Below are 17,050 nucleotides of genomic sequence, written 5' to 3' on the forward strand. Positions count from 1 at the left end.
AGCCCACAACAGTGAGGGGTAGGCAAACGCTTACGTCACAAAAAGGGGATTCAGAAAACTTGCCCCGTCCACAGACGTCACCAGAAGACAAACTGAGCTGGAGCAGGCAACTGCGCTGCGGATGACAAGAGCCAGAGGGTGTCAAAATAACCCATCCTAAACCAGGGCAATCCGCACTGCAGCTTAAACATCCAACGACGTTATTTGGGACATTGTCGCGTTGCATGCATGCAGCAAGAATGAAGCGCAAAAGCGAAAGGAGGCGACCAGAGTCCAGGAAAAAGCGCTGTGCAGCTCAGAGCTTAGAGGCGGAGCCAAAGTCCGATATTGACATTAGTATAACAGGTAAGAGACTGCGGAATTAACCCACCGAACTCTGCCTTCCTCCAGCCAAACAGCGCAGTGTCTTAATAGATGCATGGGGCTTGAGTGATGTGAGATTCACAGTGTTGTATTTGATTGTCTTCTAGCTTTTTTACCTAAAAATGGCGACACCACCCGTTCCAGATCGTTAATGCACAAGTACAGTATTAGTCTAGGGACCTATAATGGGGCAACTGCTTTTTTGATTTAGACGAGACAGCTATGATAAAAATGAAAACAATTGTATGGTGATTTTTCAGTCAATATCCATCAACATTTCTTTGGGGCTATATTTAGCATGGTCCTTAAAACTACTCAGACTACCATCAATCAGTTTAGATTGATAGTTTGTATTCAGGTCTAGTGGATTCAGTAATATATTTGTCCTTATCAGCAGAATCCTATAGCCCAGCTATGATGCATGATGGTCCACTGAACATAGGGGGTGCAGAATCCTTATTGCCCCAAAAGATGAGGTTCCATCCATTGTAGCCACTCACCCATGCATTTTATATATAGGCTGCTTACACATAGGCTATTTATTATATACTTTATGTATATGGGCATACGTGTCTGTAAACAGGTAATTTATTTCTATTCATTGTCCACATTAGATTAGAAATCATTTGAGGTCACTCCATAAAAACCAATTGACCTTCGTTCATTATCTTGGTGAGAAATGTCGGCGATCAATCTAACACCCTCCTGGCAATCTCAGCGAACTTTCTCCTCTCCCTTCGCTTGAGAACCACAAAGGGTTCCGTCAAAGTAGAGAAGATAGATTTCTATTGGCCAAGCTCAGCTATTCTCCTAGCAACGGCTACGGGCGGCGTTCCAATTAGAATATCGTGTGTCTTTCCGTGCAGAACTTTAAAAATGCTAGGGGTTGATTGACAGATGAGTCCTGCAACACTGTAGCGTTCTCATCCCCACAGAACCAATGGCGTTGCGCGAATGTGTACATTCTTCCAAGGGGCGGTGCTAAGGAGTTCCTTTTGAAATCCAACTCATTTTGAGCAGAATACGCACCGTCAATGCGGGTATCGACTTTTTCGTCGCGTTGATAATCAAGGTTTATCATTTGCAGGTTGTTTATTTAACTTGTAAAGACACATCCAACGGGCGCATCGTCAACTCTTTCAAAGACGCCAGAACTTCAGTAGAGCACTTATTGTTTTTAGAGGCTTTTAAAAAGAAAAGGAGTTTCTATACTTTCTTTGCCACGATATTCGACGGCGTATCGGTAAAGGTTTTTTGTAACAAACAAGTGTGTTTAGAATATTTTAAGTTGAGTTAAGCATTGTGCAAAATGACGGGCTTGACAGCCATGTAACGTTTAGATACTTTTCAGGCGTGTTTATGAAAAGAAAAAGGGTCACGGTTCTATACAGAAAACATCACACCTTTGCAAATCAACTTAGTCATTAGTTAGCTACATTTCTCATCAGAATGGCCGAAGACAATGTCACAAGTAAAAGCATTGAAGTCATCAGAGGTAAGTGGCTTGCAAAACATTACACACGCAAAGCAAACAACTCGTTACAGACTTATGTTGCAATACATTTACGTTGAAACATTTCCGGGGAAATTAGATTCAAACCCAGGAGTCCTTTCTGTGTTTCCGATACGTCGAACAAGCCGTGCATGCGCGCGCGCGTGTGTCCCAAGATGACCATGCGCGTAACAAACTGGTAACAAGCCCCTTCTCGCTCTCTTTCAGATCAACTGTATTTTGCCATACTTCAGCAGAAGATAAAAAGCACAACTGAAAGACATTGCTTCTGCATTGATGATGAGCTGTCATATGAAAAGTACGTTTTTAGACTCAGTGATAAATCATCTTCTCTTGATAGTTGTTCAAACGAATATAGCCATGCTGATAGTGATCAAAATAATCAAATGCAATCAATTATTCATATTATGATTATGTCCCCCTCCTAAAGCTATTTCTTTGTCAGTGTCAGGTGGTTGTCTTGTGAGCAGTTTCTTATCTCTTGTTCTGTGTCATTGATTGAATCTTACATATTATTAAACTTACTTAGTAGTCATAAGCATGCATAATGTCATACTGTTGTAATGGTGGAACCATACAACATCCACACAGGTTGTAGTTTTACAACTGCTAACCAGTCCCTGACTGCTGTTCTTTCCCCCACAGCTTCTATGCGGACTTTGGCCCCCTCAATCTGGCCATGTTTTATCGCTTCTGTGGCAAGCTCACAAAAAAACTGACGGTAAAAAGGAACCCATTAACCTTCACACAAACACAGATGGGTGGGCAGGACCTGGGTCAGTCAATAGTTCTCTGCCTAACTAAATAGACGTTTGGCCACACATAGCTGAGGCTGTCCAGAGGATGGGCATTTTGTAGAATGAGGGGGAGAATGTACGGCTCATGTGACAGAGCTGAGAGAATAGCATGTAGAGCAGAGATTAAATGAGAGAGCAGTTTAAGAGCGTCGTGCCAGTTTTGAAACTGAAATACAAACATCTTTCCCCAGTGTATCGTTGAGTGTCACGATTCTCTTGTGTGTATGTATGTGTGTAACTTGTATGATAAGTTAATTGTACTCTATCTTGTGTTGTTCCCCCCCACTCTTGGAGCAGTCTTTCACACTTGCAAAGAAGAAGATAATTTTCTACACATGTGGAGACCAGAAGAAACAAGCTAATGCTGCCTATCTTATTGGTTCATATGCAGTAAGTATTATATGCACATGAGTGAAATCATGATCAAATGAATCAACTGGCAAAATGGCATTTGTAGAATCAATATGTGTCCTCTAAAGACAGACTGAAAGACATTGCTTCTGCATTGATGATGAGCTGTCATATGAAAAGTACGTTTTTAGACTCAGTGATCATCTTCTCTTGATAGTTGTTCAAACGAATATAGCCAGGCTAATAGTGATCAAAATAATCAAATGCAATAAATTATTCATATTATGATTATGTCCCCCTCCTAAAGCTATTTCTTTGTCAGACATTTTTTTTTTCTGAAGGGATACTTATCTATACCCATTAGTAGGTGTATTATTATGTTGCTCCCCCTAACTGATGCCATTTGTTTTGAAGGTGATGCATCTTCAAAAGACACCAGAGGAAGCCTACAATCTACTGGTGTCAAGGAACTCCACCTACCTTCCCTTCAGGTACACACACACACTCAGAGCAGATCAGGTCTCTTGAACTAACCTGGGTAAACAAAGGCTGAATAGGAATTTTAATAAATACTCCCAAGGGAAAGAAATTGCCCAAGAGCACGTATTAAAAATGAGTGCACAAATGTTTGTGTCTGTGTTTTGCAGTTTAATGCATGTTGCGCTTGTTTTTTTTTTAGAGATGCCTCATTTGGAACTTGCATGTACAATCTGAACATTCTAGACTGTCTACGCGCCATCCACAAGGTATTTCGCTTTAACCATTGTATTCAAGTTTTAAATCCAACTTTTGCACTTTAGGCTATTTCACACTTTTAATGAAATTAACTCCCATTAACTGTCTCACCAGGCCTTGCAGTTTGGCTGGCTTGATTTCTCCCACTTTGATGTGGAGGAATATGAACATTATGAGGTATGACCATTAGTTACTCTGTTGGTTGAATGTTTTAGGGATAAGGAAAAGACTAGTGTTTTGCAATTGTCTTTCAACACCTTTTTGTTACAGAGAGCCGAAAATGGAGATTTCAACTGGATCATTCCCGGGAAGTTTCTGGCATTTAGTGGTCCTCATCCGAAGAGCAAAATTGAGAATGGTAGGTGAAATATCTATACTGAACAACACTACTTAAGCAATAATACATGAGGACAAGTGTTATGACATTTTTATCATGGCGTAAGTCACCACAGCCATAATAAAACATTTCTTACACTAAGCAGAGCAGTCTGTGGATGGAGGGAGATCTGTTTTTTTATTGCTTTTATAGCATTAAAGCAAGATTTATTCCCTCACCATAAATTTCACAAAACGTAATGCTACATTCACTAACACCTGCGATTTAAGGCCATGTCTGGTCGTTAGTCCTATTCGTTTTCACTGCCATGTTAAATCAACATACCCAAAACACAAAGACCCTGTCACATATTTAGTTTGTTAGTCAGAAAGTGAGGAACAGCTGATGAAAAAAAAAAAATGTTTTCAAAGTCATTATTGGAACTATAATGGTATTAGGTACTCAATATCTGTACTCTGTATCGGCAAGTACCCAAATGTAAGTACTTGTACTTGGTCTGGAAAAAAATTGGTATCGGTGCATCCCTAGTAACAACATTAACAATTCCACTTTTTAGGCATGGACGTGGCCGTGTGTATGTTGTCTAGTCATAGCGTATCATGGCAGGATAGTGTAACAATTGGGAATTCCAAACTACTCGTTGTATAATATACAACAACATGAACTGTTTCTCTTTCATTATACCTTTTGAAGATTGGCATCCCATGCGAGTCATTCAATGAGTGAGTGTACAAGAGAAGCCAACCTCCCTCCCATCCCATATATCAACCCAAAAATGCAAAACTACCCATTAGATTACGGTAGATACTTTATTTTCCATTAAAGGGATAGTTCACCCAAATGACAATTACATATTTGGCTCCTTACCATTCAATCAACACTTTGGTTCTGTTTATCGGGGCACTGTCACTAACCGCTAATTGATAGCATTTTTCACCAAAAAAACAATGGGGGTCTGGACCCTAAAATAGCAGGTTTGACATTTTCATGCCCAAATCATCTAAATTCTCCTAAAAGACTCAATTGCTTAATTTAAATGACTGATGATTTGAGCATGATATTTCAAACATCCTTATGTATGGCTAATTGACTTGGATTGGTGTTTATGTGGATTGGTGTTTGTGGATTGAAGTATGTCATTGTCCAGACTCCTTTCAGGATAAGTGACCAAATATCTGTCCCCTTTTTAAATTCAGTGTGTTCTCTCTCTCTCTCTCTCTCTCTCTATCTCTCTCTATCTCTCTCTCTCTCTCTCTCTCTCTCTCTCTCTCTCTCTCTCTCTCTCTCTCTCTCTCTCTCTCTCTCTCTCTCTCTCTCTCTCTCTCTCTCTCTCTCTCTCTCTCTCCAGGCTACCCTCTCCATGCCCCAGAGGCCTACTTCCCTTACTTCAGGAAACACAACGTCACCACCATCATCCGGCTCAACAAGAAGATGTATGATGCCAAACGTTTCACTGACTCAGGCTTCGAGCACCAGGACCTGTTCTTTGTGGACGGGAGTACGCCGAATGATAACATCGTCAGGAAGTTCCTCAACATCTGTGAGAATGCCGATGGAGCTGTTGCTGTACATTGCAAAGGTAACACAACCCACCCCTTATGCATTAGACACAACTACAGGCCCCGAATCCCACCCCTATGCATTAGACATAACAACATACTGTATATAAAGCTGCAAATAGAGCGGGTAGCCGATATGCCAAAATAAGAAAATGGTGCATGGACATGACATTAATTCTCCGGGCTCTGTCAACCAAACGGAATGAAATTAACAACAGATCTATGGGCTACAATCCAGTACAAATAAATTAAAAGCATCCAGTAGGCTTATCAAATAATAACAATAAATAACAAAAACAGCAGTGAGGAAAATGGCCATAAAAGCGTATCCTACAGACCGCAACGTTAAGCTATTCTTCAAGCCTATTCTAGATTTTTCGTCGGAAAAACAAACATGTTTACTTTTTCAAGCTTCAGCAGGGCATGTAACAGACATAATATTTTGCCTGCTGTGCTGAACACCCGCTTTGATGGTGAGCTTGTGGCACACACAAACAAGTACTTTCAGGCCACCCGTGACATCAGTGGAAATCGTCTGGCTCCATTTGATTTCCACCAGAGATGGGGATCTTCGTCTCCGCCAATCACAGCCTTGCGACCATAGGCAGTCATCTCTGATTCTGCTCACTCGCTCTTTTTTATGGACCAACTCGCTTGCACTCACCATCTTTTTGTAATTCTGAGGGGGAGCTCTCACTTATGACTGTCTGACAGGTTATTTATTTGACAAATTACATTGTTTACAAAAAGTTCTGTCATCACTTTCAAAGCATCTTCAAACACACAGTGTTGCTGCACAAACACACTTAAGGCGTTTATTGTAGCAATTTATGACGATTTTACGGCTGTATTGACAAATACCGTTGCTATTTTAAAAAACGGTATAACCACCCAACCCTAATCTACAGGCCTCTAATCCCACCCCAATCACAATGTGTTTCAGCGGGTCTGGGCCGAACAGGTACTCTGATTGGCTGCTATATGATGAAGCACTACCGCCTGACTGCTGCAGAGGCCATTGCCTGGATCCGGATCTGCCGACCGGGATCAGTCATCGGGCCACAGCAGAACTTTGTAGAGGAGTAGGTCACTACTACTGTAGATTCCATAGATTGTCATTTTAACTAATTACTGCATAAGCCTGCATTAAGTACACAAAGGTTACACCTGAACAAGTACAATAATTAGAGGTATTTTTGTTGTCTATTTCAAAAGATGTTCTCTCTGTTTCGTGCCTAATTAACATGACTAGAGTGAAATATATCCTGACTGAAACCTTGTTGTATTGGTTGAGACGTTGTGAATATTCATGTTATTTCTCCCATGATACCATACAGCAAACAGAGCAGCATGTGGATGGAGGGAGATGTGTTCAGAGAGAAGATGAATGAGCAGGAGAACGGCAAGATGGCCGTCACCAGGATCCTGTCGGGGGTTGATGACATCACCATCAATGGGAGCAACAAGAACAGAATCTCAAAGAAAGAAGAGGTGGAACTGCTGCATTGGAAATTCAGTTTTATTGTTTTGATAAACAAAGATCGAAAAATAGGCTGCTTTAAATACAACGTTTTAACATGTATAAAGACAGAAAAGGAAATTGTAAATGTGTCCCTCCCTCTGTTTGTTTACCACTTATTCACTAATGTATAGCTGTCCTTTTAATTTCTCCTCAGTATAATGATGATGAGGAGAGGAATGGCATCACGCAGGGTGATAAACTGCGAGCCCTGAAGAGTAAGAGGCAGGCCAGAGCATCCACAGGCTCTCTAACGTAAGTTTCCCATCTGCCTACAACTTCCATCATGCATCACATGGACTTATTTCGGCATAGTGAAATAAGATTGCGCCTCCCTCCTCCAAGCTTCTGCATTTGGTATCTTAGAAACGGGATGCATCATAGTTTTAACCCATGTCATCCTTTGTTTTGATGGGTTTCCAAAAGGTCTTATGGGTTTATTTTAGGTTGTTGTAGGGTATTTCTTGCTACTCCATGCTTTCCTATGTGACTTTCATTTCATGATCTTAACAGGGGTGCAAACTTGTCACCTTTCTGCTAAATTAGCTGTTTTTATCTCAAAATATGTCATCCATGTGAATTGTGTAGATCTGCCCCAAAAATATTTTGGGTGTGGGGGGGCGTCTAAGTCTCATCCAAGTCACATGATGCGCGAGCTAACTAATCTCCCTGTCTGCTAAACTCTGCTGCTGTTGAAATAACTTTTAGCTTCAGGGAGCTAGGTACAATTTCAGACAGCATAGAGAACAGTCACGTAAACTGTTTTCGACGTACCGTATTTTCCGCACTATAAGGCGCACCTTCAATGAATGGCCTATTTTAGAACTGTTTTCATATACAGGGCGCACCGGATTATAAGGCGCATAGAATAGAATATAGAATACTGCAGTCAAACGTTTGACTGGGGTTGCGTTATGCCCAAGCTCCACCTACTGCGTTGCGTCACCTCTCCATCGGTGTTGTGTCAACTTCCCGTTGTCCATGCTCCACCTGAGCGTTGTCACCGTCAACGTTCTACCTGCTCCACTGTCAAAAATATATATTTTTCCACCTCAAGTATCAGCCGTTCGTCATCCATTTTTGCGTCAAGGACCTGCGGTGATTCACAGCTGACTCGCGTGAATAGCAATTCGCAATAGCTGCGACCACGAGATATAGAGTAGTTAGCTACAAGCATTTTCAATCTGCTATTATCTCTATTAGTGGATTAACCGCTGTGGTGATTTAACAGCTGATAAAAATACATCAAGTAGACTACAAACAGAGCAAAACAAGAAAACAACACCAGAAAACAACAAATAGGCTATACAAGTATAACCAACAACCAATATGTGACAGCTCCTGGTGAAATGTGCAACGTAATTTTTCAGTTTTTACACATGCTTAAACTACAGATTGTAAGCTTTCAAATGATGTGTCATACATTCAAATCAGAGAAAGATTGAACACCACAGGCGTATTTGAATGTTGGTTCACCTCAAACACTGAAAGGGAGAAAAGTGACTCTGAACGCAGCCACAGCTACGAACGCTGCTAACAAAACACATCGCTACGAAGGTCTAAACTGTATTTTAATAACATGACAACATGCTGGGAGAACATCAACATGCTAAAAACACATAACTACACAACTAGATGAACACACAGTTCTTGCTTTTGAACACGAGCTAAAACGAAAGTATGTTTACAAGTCAACCCTCCCTTACCGGTAGCCTCCGGCAAACGAGAATAATGAATCCAATACACAAATTATAAGTGTTTAGTGATCGTTAAACTGTTGTTTATTATATCGAGTGGGTACTTTAAAACTTCAAGTTGAAAGCACCAAGATTCATGTAAGGACCGCCTCGAAATTCATCGATGTTCATGTCCCGTGCTAGCGCTGTTGCCTTCATTCGAATAGTGACTGTAGAGACGCTTCTACTTGCTGCTCTCTGTTCAACAACCCACTGTTCGAGTTTGTCCTCTAACTGTGGCCATCTCGCTTTGTTCCCTCGGAAACTCTGTTTAGTCTTCTTTACTTGGGGTCTTGTGGTGTGGGACTGTGAGTAAGCACATCAGTACCGGTGTTTACTGATTACCGTAATGCTGCAAGCGGTGCGGCTTTGTAGTTTACCAGTCGTACTGAAACATTTTGACAGAGCGCCTTGAGCGCCGTGTACAACCAGTATGGATCAACCAATTAACCAATTGATCCATATATAAGGCGCTCCGGATTATAAGGCGCACTGTCGGTTTTTTTGAAAATTAAAGGCTTTTAAGTGCGCCTTATAGTGCGGAAAATACGGTAATTCTGCAGGTGTACGGTAATTCCGCTACTTACACATGCATCATTGTTAGACCACCGTTAGTGCTAATGATATCTATTTAACACCATTAGTACTAGCCCTATTCCCCCCCCTAAGGTTAGCCACAAAAAAAAAATCGTCTTTTTGGGCCATCACCAGTTTGCACCCCTGGATCTATAAGTGTTTCTAAACCTGGTTTTGGGTTGACTGTTCTGGTTCTTCAACTCTGCTGATAGTAACTAGGGTCAGCTTTTGTTCAGTTTGTGAGAATTATTTTGGCATGGCTAAACTCTCTTAGTCTATCATGGCTTAATGTCCATCTGCTATCCTTTACTCATATTATGGCAGCCACTCATCATCCTAACACCATAATGTTTTTTTGATGATGATGCTGAGAGCTGTGTCCCAGTAGTATTTAACAGCCTCCTGTCATCCTCTCCTCACTTATGTTACTGCTTAAGGACATGCAACTTTGACCCTATAATACATGTATGTGTTTCCTCCTTAACTATAGTATGAATTATCCAAAAAGAAGATTAGACTATTCAGTAATTGTAGAGCATTGGGACACAGCCAGAGATCCCAGAATGGGTTTTATACACTATTTGGCAGACCTGCCATGTGATAAGTCCTCTTGTTATGGAGGATGGTTTTAGGAGACACTATACCTATGGGTTTTTGTTGTCCTATGTCAGGCAGGCAGTAGTGTACTGCTGCAGCCTCTTGGGCACGGTGTGGCCGGAGTGCTGCCTGCCATTCAAAAGATAGCAGAGAGAGAGAGACAGAGAAAGGAGTGGGAGAGAGAGAAAGAGGGAACACAGAGAGAGGAAAAAGCAAACAGAGAGAGATAGAGGTTTTGTATCATGGAGGTAAGTGCATGTCACTGCCTTTCTGACATCTGTTTATGCCAATGGGATGGTATGGCTTCCAAAATGGCTGACTACTGTCTTGGTTCACCGCGGTACAATATGCTATGGAATGGATGGATGCAATGGGTGGACATGATGTTGGCATCCGATCTGGCACTTACTGGTTCGCTGATCTCTCTGCTGTGATGCAGGTTATAGTTTCCTAGCGGTGGTCTTGAATGCAATTCAGCACTCAATACTGAAGCGCAGACCTGGTTTCAGCACTTGGAGTTGCATTCAATGCATGACTTATGCAGGCTGTATAAATAAAGTTCGATTGATTAAACTCAGTCATTGATATCGCCTAAACCTATCCTAGATGTGTGCGTAGGGGCAACTTTTACCTCATACTCTACATGGCTGTCACAGGAAGGGGATAGTGGAATGGAGGTTTCACAGACATCGCAAGGTTTCTAAAGACGGTCCCGGACCTCCATAGACTACTGCTGCTCTCTCCAGTGGTGACACCAGGATATGCTGTTTACCCAACCCAACACACTAGATTTAATATCTGTTCATCCATCGTATGGTATTACAGACACAACTCCCACCTGAGCGTTGATCCTCAAAATCAAAATCTAGCCATCATTTATCTTTTCTTGTTTGTGTGACCTGAGATGCTTGATACACCATTGAATGCAGGTTGCAATGTTTGGGTCTGATTTTCTATTAAACACTGCATGACAACCTGTAACCTGCATGGCCTCTGTACTGACTATGTATGTGTGTAATATGTTGTAAATCTTGGGCTGGGTTGAATGTAACATGTCTGTTCTTTTTCCATTGTGTTTGTGACTGGGTCAGTGTACGGGTACCGCCCAACTCCGAGCCTTTCTTCTTTCCACCGTAAGCCCTGATTTCTCTATCTTGAACCAAAGTTGTCTTAGAAAAGTCTCCTCACTGACTCCTACATGCTATTGATTAGGGTCCATGTGTGCTTTGCTCACAGTCCTTAACCTTAATTAGTCTGACTTGCATTGGCTTCAAACCAGTACAATAGACATTTATGAAAGATAGACCTGCACACAATTGAATGAGACATTATTCCAAGACCGGTTGAAATAGTACACTTTGTTTTTGCTGTTGGAAATCTGCCATCTGAAGCATTTTGCCCCGGGACAGAGATGATCTGTGCAACTCAAGCTATTTGTAGGTGCTGTATTTACCCAGCCAGATATGCATTGTGTGAAGCTGTTCCTTTTCTGTATGGTCTAGCACAGTGTCCTTGAAATAGAAATGATAGTCTCTCTTATTAGAACATGGGAGAAGTTGTTGGCATTAACCTAGCATAACAGCTTATAAGTCTGGAGATCTGTTACTATAGTTTATTGATTTGTAGTTCAAACAGATGACTATCTGGGTAATAAGCAGTTGATTCCTCAGATGGTGGTTCTCATAAAATAATAAACACTTCTGTAGTGGTTTCAGTGTGGTGTTAGTCTCTACCCACTTCTGGTTAAGGTTATAGTCTGGCTAGAGACTAAAAGGTGGTAACCACTAGCTTGGATGGCAGATGTTCTGCATTCACCGATGCTAAATCATCGCTTCACCTAGCAAGACAACAGTCAGTTGACTAAAGCAGAACTAGACTGGCACCCAGGCTCGTGGATGAGTATTGGAGAGGGCTCCGGACGAGGCATTTGGCCTGACCCAGTTCCAGTGGAAAAGCAGAACAAGGGAGGGAGGCCTCTCCTCTCCTCTGTTGCATGCATGGACGTCTCTTGTCTCTCCTTCCTTCCTGTCATGTTTTTGTTGTGTTCTGTTTGTTGGATGTCTTCTCCTTTAGATGGCTGGTAGCCATGCTGCTCTCCTCCATGTGTAGCCTTGCCCTGTGGTGGATTGTGTATGGCTTCCCTTCTTCCATCCTGCATTTCTGTATAGACGGGTTAGGATTTCAATGAGCTCGTCCGTCCGTCCCCCAAACCCTTCCCCCCCTTATTCCGGAGCCTAACTGAGAATGCTGTAAGTGTGCCCCCCTCTCCCCCCCCCCCCCCCCAATTCTCTACAATTCCCTCAAGAATTATAAGATCTTTCCGTTGCTTTGTCACTTCCTGGCTGTAAAGGAAGTTCACTATTTGCAGGTGAGCCAAGCTGGAGTCAAGTTTCTGTGGTGTCTTATAGTCTATGTTTTAAGCAAAGAAGCACTGGCAAACCGCTTGCTTGCAAAGATTCAGTTTTTAATTAGAAATGTGATTATTTTGGTCCATTGGCCTTGGCATTAGTCCACAAACTCCTTGTGTTCAGTGATTTTTGATGCTGTCCTTGCTTTTTAACTGAAAGCACTGCCAGGTTTTACCCATGTCTTTTACCTCCTTCTGGTCCATTTTCTGGGAGAATGGAATTATGTTTTTCTACGCCATGAATCAGAATTTTAGAATCATGTTATGCCCAGCTGCAGTTACTCATAATCAACACAAGATGTCGCCCTGCAGAGAATTAATGAAGGCGGATATTGATATTGGTCCTGCATAGAACCCTCAAAAAGCTTATCTTTGACTTCTGTGTGTTTTTGCTCAAGTGCTTTTACTTCAGCTTTTTGCCTCGTATACACATTCAGCTTTGCATCCCACTCACTGTCACACAAACTAGTCGCATTATGGGAATGTCATCATTGTATCATGTAATAACAAATCTGAGAAACAACGTTCTAATTTGGTTGATTCTGTGGCTACTGCCTGTCTGTGCTCACTGTAACTGCGCACATATTAACCAAATAATAATATCTCTCTCGCCTAGTATTGAATGCACATGGTTCTATTCATTCCCTTTGGTCGCCTGTGCAGTGTTGAAGTTTTGTTTTGTGTGTTTGTTCCAGACAAGAGGAGAACAAGATTCACACCAGATCATCATCACAGTCTCTAAGGTAGGTGCAAGGCTGTGTTTTATGTTTTAATATTATGCTTTGTGTGTTCATGTGTCCAACAACACACACAGCAGGCCCGTACCAGACTAACTATGAGGCATTTTCTCTTTGTTGCAGGATTATTCTGCAGTCCAGTGGCCAGAGCTGCAAGGCGACCATTAACCCCTCCAACCTCCCTGATGGCACGGACAACAGGAAGAGAACCAGAACCTCTCTTCCAACCAATAGTCTTGTGGGCAGGTTAGTGACCATGTCTCATCAGCCTTAGCTGCCCACTCTAGGTGACTTGTTGGGTGTTTTGTTTTAAGGCAAATAAGGCGTGACCATTTACAAATGAAATGCAAAGTCAGTAATGTCATGTTTCTCATTGGTTTCATGAGCCCTCACATTCAGGGGTGCCCAACTTGACTTTAAGCATTAATGTTTCCACTGAATTAAGGTTTACACATGACTTTTTGTGATTGGACATCGGTGAACAGTTTATAATTCATTTACACTAAGAAAGAAACTGAGTTGACGCAAACTGGACAGAGCCTGGTAATAGCTATAGCCATTCATGGATCCTTTTGAGTGAATTAACCCCTTCCCTTCTCTCTGTCAGCTCCCTGGCCCACGCCAGACTAGCCAGGTCCTTAGGCAGCTTGCATGTAGTGGCCAGCGAGAGGGAGCCAGTAAGCTGTGAGCCCAGTGCCAACACACTCAACACAGGCACTCTGGCCAACCTAAACATGGCACAGACCTACCAACAGCCCCCTCAGAAGGCAAGCCGCTCAGATCATCCTTAGCCCCCCACACCTCTGGGCTCAACCTCCCTCCCCCCCCCCCCCTCTCTCTCTCTCTCTCTCTCTCTCTCTCTCTGTTCGAGGTGGGGTTGAGGTTGCTCTTGACCACAGATATAGGATCAGATTACCCCCCCCCCCCCCAAATCATAACTTTAACATTCAAGGGGGTAGAACATATCTGATCTGGTCAGTGGACCTTCTACCTAAACCTTTGTCTTCTAGGCAACTTTTACTTTTTCTCGTTCTCTACACTCTTAGGGCTTGATTTATTGAGCATGTACTGTACACCAGTAGATTCACTCTACTCTCTCTCTCTTACTTGTAGATGCTCTACTACTAGGCTTGCTTAAACACTTCGACACTTTCAGGCTCAAACACTTGTAACACTGTCAAGCTCCCTGCACTCCCTGTCCTTTCCTCTCCACATGGGCGATGATCCGGATGTATGGTTGGCTATAGCTTTGCTGCTCACACTTTCTGCTTTGGGATACTGACCTGTGATTGGCTGTTTCTGGCTTTGTGCTGATAACAAAACAAATCTTCTATTAGGGGAAATCAGATAACCCTTTATTTTTCTCTTTTCCCTTCTTTTAATTTCCCTGCTAACAGACGCACTGTGTCCAGAGGACGGAAAACTCGATGTTCTTTGCAATCAAAGCGCTTTACGAAACTATGGTATCTACTTCCATTCTTTTCCTTTTCTGTATTGTTGCATTTCCATCTCTCACTGTTATGTGTTCCATCGTGCTTCTGTGCAAAATTTAATCTCTGAGCAAGCTCTTGCCTTTTGTAGTAATTTTTTAAAAACATATTTGTTATCCCTTCAGTCACTCCATACCCAAAGCTAGAGCTCCTCTACTGCGCTGAGCCTGGGGATCCAGAGTTCTACAGGAGTAATAGTTCTACGGTTGTCCAATCCTCCTGCATCTCCTGACCTGTATATGGAGGGTGTTTTTAATTTTATTTTTTATTTAGTCAAGTTGTTGATAAAGGGATGATGTTGATGATAAGGAAATCTGATGTCTGTTATGAATTGGGACTAAGAGTAGTGTCCAATGTGAATGAGATATAAACCATGTTTGGTTAGTTTGACATTTGTTTGCCAAACCTTTTATCACAAGGCACTTCTTTTTATACATTTCATTGTTTATATCATGAAACAAAGTAACAACTCATTTGTCTGGTTGTTTACATACTAGTAGAAGGATAAAATGGCAATCCTCAGACTAACTTGTGAATCTGCTCTTCCAAGAAGGTCGGTCTGAGATGGGCACTGCACAGATTCGCTAAAATGTGTATGATGCAGATCTCCTCACCCAGTGTGGAGGTTTGTGATATAAATATGATGCAATCAGTGCAGGCCTCGCTCAGTCCGACCCTTGTAGCAAGCACAATGTCTTGGGGCATGCTCTTGTGTTCAGAACGTTGCAGATAAAAATGTAATCAATAGAATTGACAATCGCATCCATATAAATAATAGGTGTCTACTAAGTACATTTCTTCCATCTGCAAAGTTCTACATATTCAACCCCCAGTTCTCTTCTGTTCTCCAGTGAAGCTTGTCAGTTGTCTTATTTTTTGTTGAGCTGCTGTACTTTTAAAAAATATATACATCTGTAAATAGGTCTACATTTGATATACTTATCATGTTATTTGTACTTTGTAAATATTTTGTACTTGTTTTGATGAAACATGCTATTAGATAGTAATCAGTGATACTTACAGTAACAAATGGTCCTAAAGGGGCTGCTTCTCATTCATTTATCATGCCCTAAATATCTGCTTGGAGCACAAGGAACCTACCCACATTTTTAAATAAAACCACTTATACTCATCAGTGTACATTTGAGTCATTTACTAGGACATTTTGATGTTTGTAAAGGTGATGTGTTTGAATTGAGTTAATGAAAATACCACATTAAGCACCATAGTAATGAATACACAATTCTATAGAGTATACAGCTTTGAGAACATAAGATTGCTGCATGAATACAATGTTCATAACTGGGCCCATACGATAAAAGGTCTTCCGTTCTCTAGCACTGACTGTTGATGGCATTTGTTCTTACTTAAGACTGATGTATAGTTGATTCACTCACACGAATTTACTTAATTTAAGTCTCTGTTAAGCACCTGTTAAACATAAGATGATCCCCAGTCTTCATAATGTACAGTATCTTTGACTGCAACAATCAAACTTGCCATTCATTTACATTTTCCATGTCAAGCTATTCAAGTGTACCGGCCCTTTCACACATACAAGTCTTCCCAGTAGATTCCATGCAATTTCCAGGGTCGACGTATGTGTGAATGCGACTGACCAGGGAAATCCACCCGGGCAATTACCCTGGTCGAGACCATGTATAATTCCATGGAAACTTGCGGTAATTGTGAATGGAAGCCTGAACATTGCCTGGTCAGTCTCCTTTCACAGCTGTCCTGCATCGTGCAATCAGCAAGGCAGAGTGGAGAACTGCCCCAGACTCTGAATATCGCTATCGCTAAATATGATTCCACAACTGGACACTACTTAATTTCCAATCATAGTGGAGGTATGATATATGGCAGATACACGGTCCTTTGGTGGAAAGGCTTTTTTTTAAGCAAAGTCAAAACACGAAAATCTGCATTCACTACCTTGTCCAGTTGAACATAAACTAAACTATTTAAATAGTTACACTATCCTTACATCCCACATTCAAAGGATGCAAAGTTCTAATGTAGCCTACTGGAGACATTGTAATTGATCCCAAAGTCTGTCCAAACCCAGGCAGCGAGACCAGCAGGAAAACACAACTAGATCTTCTATAATTCTAACTGGATAGTATTGATTGATTGATTGAAAACTTTATTAGAAGGTTTGCAGAAGTAGGTACATGAAAGTACATATTACATACAAGGTCAACTAAAAGGATAAAAACCCAAGAAAGCCACTGGCTTATTTCAATTGGGGTCCTTGATTTTCAATTCATCGTACTCATTCATTCAGTACTTCGTTTCCAATCATAGTTAGCTAGATTATTACTTAGCTAGCT

General features: G+C 41.5%; 1 protein-coding gene across 7 annotated transcripts; it reads left to right on the top strand.

The window, feature by feature from the left end:
• Positions 1 to 101: 101 nt before the first annotated feature.
• On the top strand, positions 102 to 15,843 carry cdc14b (cell division cycle 14B). Of its 7 annotated transcripts, XM_080532465.1 has the most exons (18): positions 103 to 345; positions 2,084 to 2,174; positions 2,522 to 2,597; positions 2,971 to 3,063; positions 3,439 to 3,515; positions 3,704 to 3,770; positions 3,874 to 3,936; positions 4,030 to 4,117; positions 5,445 to 5,675; positions 6,599 to 6,737; positions 6,993 to 7,146; positions 7,332 to 7,429; positions 11,175 to 11,216; positions 13,186 to 13,233; positions 13,351 to 13,473; positions 13,835 to 13,994; positions 14,625 to 14,690; positions 14,843 to 15,843. In XM_080532465.1, exons 1-18 carry the CDS (start codon positions 225 to 227, stop codon positions 14,861 to 14,863), a joined length of 1,758 nt encoding a protein of 585 aa, XP_080388591.1. In that variant the 5' UTR covers positions 103 to 224; the 3' UTR covers positions 14,864 to 15,843. The 7 variants fall into 7 exon arrangements, 6 of the variants coding, with proteins under 6 accessions (XP_080388589.1, XP_080388591.1, XP_080388593.1 ...); XM_080532463.1 differs by having other exon boundaries at positions 102 to 345; positions 14,625 to 15,843; XM_080532467.1 differs by lacking the exon at positions 14,625 to 14,690 and having other exon boundaries at positions 104 to 345.
• The last annotated feature ends 1,207 nt before the right edge of the window (positions 15,844 to 17,050 follow it).

This window comes from Nansenia antarctica (genome assembly GCF_963989245.1).
Source record: "Nansenia antarctica genome assembly, chromosome: 5".
Classification (NCBI taxonomy): Eukaryota; Metazoa; Chordata; class Actinopteri; order Argentiniformes; family Microstomatidae; genus Nansenia; species Nansenia antarctica.